This window comes from Henckelia pumila, chromosome 1, assembly GCF_033568475.1.
Source record: "Henckelia pumila isolate YLH828 chromosome 1, ASM3356847v2, whole genome shotgun sequence".
NCBI lineage: Eukaryota > Viridiplantae > Streptophyta > Magnoliopsida > Lamiales > Gesneriaceae > Henckelia > Henckelia pumila.
The window spans coordinates 41907469-41915111 of record NC_133120.1 but is presented as its reverse complement, the minus strand read 5'-3'; the positions used below and the strand labels follow the sequence as shown (position 1 = coordinate 41915111).

Here is a 7643-nt window from a genome sequence, read left to right as displayed (position 1 = left end):
ATGTTATGGAATTTAACCCAAAGTATAATATTATCAAACCTGTGATTGCATGGGGCGACAAATTCTTCCAATTCAGGGAACACCACCAGATTATTTAAAAAATTCCATGGTCCTTCCCGTAGAATTCTTGTACGATCCACAAGTGATTTAAAATCGAGGACAAAAATATTGGATCCCGCTACCTCAATATCGATTTTGTGGATTTCTTGCAATATTCATGGCATCTGCAGCCGAAATGCATCGCGATTGATGGCGTTCGTGGATAGTACTTTTTCCACAAGGCAACTCCCAGCCCTATCCGCACCAAACTCTAGGGCTTCCTCGTCAAGCAGTACTCGTTGGCTGTCATCTATATGTGATAGTCTCATCTCTCCCACCAAGCGGCTGATATCATCTGTTTCCATGATTGATAATGTAACCACCACCTAGATCGTGGGAACGATCGAGTGTATAACTTGCAAGATCCAAGATAGCGGCTCCCACTAGGGTTTTCCAGAAAACCTAGGAGAGAATATCGTATCTTCTCATATGTTCGACCAATTTCTTCTCGACCTTTGTGTGCGTTAAAATTTGACTTATGACTCGTTTAATTTAATTTGGATTTAATGTTAGATTTTAATATTTGTAGTTAATTTCATGTCGTGGTTGAAAATTTATGGATTGAAGGTATGAATTTCGAAAATTAATTTTGAAAATTGGGACTTTTATTTAATTTATCTTTGAATGGCTAAAATAACTTCTTTTAAATTAAATTAGCACTTAAATTGTGAGTTTTGATGATTCAATGCGATTTGTTTTTTGTATAATTTCATAACTATATTCACAAAATATGAAGATAATTTCGTAGAACTCGATTATATTTGATTTTTTTAAATGAGAGTTGATATTTACATTCCATTTTGTGTTACCTACACTCCACTTCTTGTGTAGAATGAATTACAAATTTATTTACAAATAAAGTGCAAATAACAAAAAATGGATTGTAAATATCAACTTTCCTTTTAAATTAAAGTAAAAAACTCTTATTTTAATCTTCCTTTAGGGCCTCATTTTTCTTTGGACTGCCCCTGATTGAACCCTAACTCAACCTCCATAATATCTTTGTGTCGAAAATATCTTCCTTTTGAGAATATGGGTCATCACTGAGTTAAGTGATTGAATAATCCGCCATACTTGTTTGGCTAAACGTGCTTTGTTGAATTTAGAATGGCTAACTGGATATATACCTAGCTGGTTATGTGATATTGTTTCCAAGAATTGTTTGAGTTAATTAATAGAATGTTCTATTTTTTTTTTAAAAAAAAAACATGGAAAGCTACTTGTGTGGATGGTCAATCAAATATTTTATCAAATAATATAATAATAAAATGTAAAATGAATGCGTTAAATACCAAACACAGTACATACTCCAAGGATAGTGACTGTGATTTCCAAAACAAAAAATAAAATAAAATAACATGTAATCACATTTTAGGCATGGATTATCTCAAATGATGAAAAATGCATGATAAATTGATATACTCTCATGAGATAATAAATAAAATTTAATCGAATATTATGAAAAAAAAAAATCAATCAATATTTTACAGCATGATTACAGATAATGCTCCCATGGTATCTTCCTAAATCAGAACTCAGAAGCCAACACACAATTCTTTTTGGGGAAAAATAAACCCTAAATTCTTGCATGACTCAAACCTTCGATGCGATTGGGTGAGACACGTTTTGCCCGACTCCCCAACACGCGTCACAAATTTTACAGTCACCATCACTGTTCTTTCCTTCCTCTCGATGAGGAATTAAACGGAAGCGTAAAAAAGGAGTAGCAATCCATTTTCATTCCCTGTTCGTTGTTTGGATCAACCCAGAAAGATATAGAGTACAGTGAAGGAATTCTGCACAGATCTGTGTTTGTGGGCTCTTGAAATATTTGAATTTTTCGGTTTATCTATAGAAGTGAGCGAGGAGACAAGGGGGAAGAATGAATATATTTAGGTTAGCAGGGGACTTGACCCATCTGGCAAGTATCCTTGTTTTGCTTCTCAAGATTCACACTATCAAATCCTGTGCTGGTATGTATGTTTCTCATCTCTTGTTCTGCTTCCTTTGCTGTGCCAAGATCCAAGAAAGATTTGATTTTTATTGATTCAAGGCCAATTTAAACCTATTATCTTCTAATTTCTGCTACTCTGATGGAGTGATAGGAATGTATCTATGTGTTTGTGTGTTGAGGTGTGGAATCTTAATAATGCTATCTATGGTTGATGCTTTTGATTTTCAATTAGGGTAATGGTGGGTATCATAGTGATTTTATCATCTGTGTTGCATTTTGCCCATGTGAGGAAAATGTGTTTTTGGTGGTGCTAGGTGATCTTTTGAGGTTGGTCTTCGAGTTCATAGTTTCATGGTTGCGGGCAATTGTATAGGTCAAATGTGAAATGAGTTTGATGTTAATAAGGTTGTGGCAAGTGCTAGAGATTAGGGATTGGCTTTATTTGGGAACTTTAAGTTTGGCTTTGACAAGTTATTTATGATGGTGGAGAATAACTTGTGTATGAGCCGATAATCCGATAAATGATAACCAGTAATTTACCCTGTATTTTTCTGAGTTTGTGCGAATGATTTTAGTTCCTGTAAAATAAATAAATTTAGGTTGCATATGGAATGGAACATGGAATATCTTGGTTGTTCGTGAATTTCGTCGCAATCCCATATAGGCATCACAAGTGCAATTTTAGAATGTCTTAGAAGTTGGAGAGGCGCATCTAAGAAAAAATTGAACTTTGGTCTCTGCTATTTATCATGTAGCCTAATATTATGTGTTTCTGTTGATAACTGACCAGTGGAATGGGGTGATTTACATTTTTTCCTGTGGTGAAATGAGTTTTATTCCTTCAATATAATTTTCGTTTAATTTTGATTTTTCCTTAATTAAAAAAATATTGTTTTTCTTCTATATCATTTTATCATTTTATTTTGATTATTGTCAGCCCCATCATAGCATCTCGGTTTTCTGTTCATCTGGGTTGATATTGGCTCCATCTTTATGATGCAGGCATTTCTCTGAAGACACAAGAGCTCTACGCTATTGTGTTTGCCACTCGCTACTTGGATCTATTTACAAAATTTGTTTCCATATATAATACTCTTATGAAATTAATATTTCTCGGAAGCTCTTTTTCTATTGTTTGGTACATTAGGAAGCACAAGATTGTCCGCCGATCCTACGACAAAGACCAGGACACATTTCGCCACTATTTTCTACTGCTGCCATGTTTGGTCTTAGCTTTGATCATACATGAGAAGTTTACCTTCAGAGAGGTACTGGTACTCTTTTAACTTTTTTCTTATGGCTGCTACATATCTTGATTTTATTTAAGTTATGGTGTCTGAATATTTTGATATACAGATATTGTGGGCATTTTCCTTGTACTTGGAAGCTGTTGCCATTCTTCCTCAGCTGGTTTTGCTGCAGAGAACCAGAAATATCGACAACTTGACTGGGCAATACGTTTTTCTTCTCGGGTAATTTTCTTATTTCGTATTTTAAATCTTATGAACTAAAGATAATTTTCATTTTGAATTTGATAGGAATTGGTGTTTTGCCGGAGAGATTTCTCTTCGTGCTAATTGGGCCTAGTGGTGTTTTTTCCGCTTCCACTATGCCCAGTTCTTAGTTATTGATTTCACGATTCTGTTTGTCATGTGTATGAATGTTTGTGCTTTATCCATTTAAGTTTTCAATTTTCCATTTTTATTCGTTAAGATGTTAGCCGTGTTAGAGTTAGCTTAATATCAAAGCGTCCATTTATGCTTCTTGAAATTCTACATCCCAAACTTAAGTATAGTGTAGGAACCATGAACAAAAAAAGACTGAACCTAGAAATGTCGGGAAGAAGCAAGGATGGAGACCCAGGATTTCGTTCAATGGATTTTGGAGGGGCAGAGAGACACATTACCAGAAAAATCGTATAATCTCCATTGCAAAATGTGCTACAGAAATTGGTTTTTCATCATTTAGTTTACAAGATGATGCTAAATTTTTTTTTGAAAGATAAACTAAACAATCTCTCTTTTGAAGTTCCAAGTTTTAAGGAATATTGATTTCCAAATTCCAAAGCACACTACCTCCCTATTCTTGCTAGAAAATAGGTCACTCAATAAAATTTTTATGATTTATCAACAATCGTTATGAGAAGAAATGTTTTTGGAAATACCAGTGGCACTACTTCATGCCATTGCCCAGGTACCTCGAAAGGTGTTTGGCAACAGGTCATATTATGAATTAAAGTTTCTTAAAAAAAAATAATAATAATAATTTAATTTTAATGTTGAAGGAGCCATCATCCACGTTTCTTGGTATTTTACTTGTTAATAGGCTACTTTTTTAGGAAATTAAGACTGGTAACATTCTAAATCTGCTAAAACTCTTCGTATCTTGCTTTCTATTCGCAGTGCGTATCGGGCTCTATACATTTTGAACTGGATTTATCGCTTCTTCACCGAGCCACACTTTGTCCACTGGATAAGTATGTCACTCTTATCTCTTTAAATCTACACACACACACCTGCTCGTGTTTCGATAATGTTTCTTCAGAGGCCTGCCACGTTGTTCTACAATATACATATGTTCGCATTTGTTGAAAAATAAAAATCTTGTACTTCTATGATAAAACTAATACGAAATATAGCTCACTGGTTCTCTTCCGCAGCCTGGATTTCAGGTCTTGTTCAGACTCTGCTGTATGCCGATTTCTTTTACTATTACTTCCAAAGGTAAGCTTTTTTCCTTCACCGCCGTGTATCTTAGCTCTCATTTCGTTTCCTCACTCAATCTTTGTTCTCATTTCACCGTTCTAGCTTGAAGAACAACGTAAAACTCCAACTACCCGCTTGAGTACACACTATATTGGGGATGGCCTCTAATTTTTGAAACGAATGGATGCTTACTTGTCTGACTTGATTATTGCTCTCGAGCGTTTCAAGAATTTGAAACATACCTGGTAATTTCACTTATTGGGATTATTCTCCTGGTTATCACATGAATCCTCCAGGCAATTTTTTTTGGTTAATCATGTAGTGTCCTCTGATCGGAAAAGTTTTTTGGATCTCTTGAATTTAATGCCGAAAGGGAATTGCATTAGCATCTTTCATGAAAATCTAAAAGCGCGAAAAACCCCCATGTAACATGCTGAGTCTGGTTTGGAACTCCGCTAGCTGCCCAGCTTCGCATGTTTACCCATCTCCTCAGTGGCGAAGTGTATCGAGTCAGATTTTATGCGAGCATAAAGATGACAACCTTTTTTTCATGGTATCTTACAAAAGATTTTGCAATTAGAAGGACAAAAAGTTTAAAATATGTTAACAAATATCATCCATGCACTTGCTAGAATGTGAAGGCAATACAAGTGACAAAAGGGCATTGCTAGATTTGCCTCAATAAAGTACCCAAAAGAGTCTTAGGATAAGAAGAAACTACACTGCCTAATATTCCACTAGATTGACCATTGCATTTGCTCCCCACAGTTCTTTCACGAGCTTCTCAGTCCAATCCATCAAGCACCATTTCCGTCGATCAATGCATCGATTTGATCGTTATCATCCAAACCAAGCTGAAACAAAATTCACGATATTGTCGGGTAAGTAATAGCATCGCAACATCATAGTCCGATCGAAGAAATTTATCTGTTGCACAACCACACGCAGAAGATAACCACAAAAATGCGAAGATGAACCATTCGATCACCTGATTTGGAGTTTTATCCATGGAGAAAGCGCGATGATTGATCACAAATCGAGTGGAACGGAAATTGATTGAAGTAAGCTTACAGTAATCAAGCAAGAGCTTCTTCACTCTGCAGTTACGTTTGATCATATAGAACCTCTCTATCCCATCCTAGGTGATAGTTAGAACAATGTCAACTAGTAAATCTTGGCACGCGATACATTAAACTTCAAAGCAAAATATACTTTTATTTATAAAGAGCAACTTTTGTGGAAAATACAATGACATGGTATAATTTTCTTTTTATCAAAAAATGAGGTGTAAGAGTTTCTATTTTGTTGTTTTTCTTTTCTTTTGGAAAAAAATAATGGAGAATTTGGGGGGAAAATTCTGATTAATTACGAGGGCTCAAGTTCATTCTCAAGCTTACAATGACATGGTATAATTTTCTTTTTATCAAAAAATGAGGTGTAAGAGTTTCTATTTTGTTGTTTTTCTTTTCTTTTGGAAAAAAATAATGGAGAATTTGGGGGGAAAATTCTGATTAATTACGAGGGCTCAAGTTCATTCACAAGCTTACAGTACTGATTTAAACCTCAAAACATAACCATCCAAACCAAAATAACTCAAATAATGAATGGTTTTAAAATTAAAAGAACAAATAGTTTGGAAAACCAAGAAAATGGGATTTCCTCAAGAAAGGTACTTTATTTTCAGCATACAAAGAAAAAATCAAATTAAGCAATAAAAACCTGAGTTGATCGAACTATCTTTCAAGCTATACTACTGATTTAAACCTCAAACAGAACCGTGAAATAATTAAAGATTTTTTTTTAAAAAAAATAGAAATAATTGTTCGGAAAACTAAGAAAATGGAATTTCTTTCAAGAAAAATACTCGATTTTAAGGATGCAAAGAAAAATTCAAATTGAGCAATGAAAACCTGAGTTGGTCGAACTAACTTTCAAGCTAATGCCGCTGTTTAGACCTTAAATAGAACCGTGAAATAATTAAAGATTTTAATTTTTTTTTTAAATAATTGCTTGGAAAACAAAGAAAATGGGATTTCTTCAAGAAAAAGACTTGATTTTAATTTTTAAGCATGTGAAAAAAAAAAAATTCGAGAAGAACATTTGATTCATCGAATTTTTTTTAAAAAAATGAGTGTAATACATAGAAAGAAAAAGATACGTATACCTTGTTACACTTAATTTTCAAGCGAACATAGTGGAGGTGTTCTTGGTGTTTCGAATCAGCTGGTTCCTCCTCCATTTTCCAGCTTCCATTTTCTTCCATTAACGTTTCTCGATTTTCTTTTTTTGCCTCAAAGAAATGAACAATAATAATAATAATAATGAGCAATGGGAATTTGTTGTTGTAATAATGGGGAGTTGTTCTTTTCAGACTTGTCCTGTCAATCAAATGTCATGCACCAAATATGGCAAATATGGGGGCCTCGTTTATGCTACCCTCCAGGTTACTCCAATATTTATTTTATTTTATTTTTTTTAGACGAGTTATTCATATGTCATTCAATAGATATATTTTTTTTTCAAATCAGATGTTCATATTCAAGTGAGATTAACATCTCGCCTACAAAAATAAACATCTCGCCTGCAAAAAATATGAGCCGCATTGAACATCTTGTCTCTAAAAAATATGAACTCTTAGATCCCATGCAAACAATGCCTATAAAAGGGATAGTATCGAATAAATCAATATGGAGTGAGCCAATGTTGCACTAAAAGTTCAGAATTTTTCAATGTCTTTGTATAAGATATGTGTGCGAACATCTCGTTTTACAACAAAAATTATAGATGGATCATGTAACTTGACAAAATCGCAGACTTTTAGCATAGACTCGCTCCCAATATGAGTTTCAATTATTACCGTAAAAAAAGATGATATCACTTTCGGA

General features: G+C 34.1%; 2 protein-coding genes across 2 annotated transcripts; one reads left to right on the top strand and one right to left on the bottom strand.

Moving 5' to 3' along the window:
- The first annotated feature begins 1589 nt into the window (after window positions 1-1589).
- Window positions 1590-5037, top strand: LOC140887890 (ER lumen protein-retaining receptor). Its single transcript, XM_073295476.1, has 6 exons — window positions 1590-2072; window positions 3056-3321; window positions 3410-3525; window positions 4456-4529; window positions 4713-4776; window positions 4861-5037. The coding sequence occupies exons 1-6, from the start codon at window positions 1982-1984 to the stop codon at window positions 4895-4897; spliced, it is 648 nt and encodes a 215-aa protein (XP_073151577.1). The 5' UTR covers window positions 1590-1981; the 3' UTR covers window positions 4898-5037.
- Window positions 5038-5341: 304 nt separating this feature from the next.
- LOC140887898 (small ubiquitin-related modifier 2-like) lies at window positions 5342-7109 on the bottom strand. The gene is made up of 3 exons (XM_073295486.1): window positions 6923-7109; window positions 5747-5896; window positions 5342-5612 (listed from the first exon to the last, which is right to left on the bottom strand). Exons 1-3 carry the CDS (start codon window positions 7019-7021, stop codon window positions 5556-5558), a joined length of 306 nt encoding a protein of 101 aa, XP_073151587.1. The 5' UTR covers window positions 7022-7109; the 3' UTR covers window positions 5342-5555.
- Between the last annotated feature and the right edge of the window lie 534 nt (window positions 7110-7643).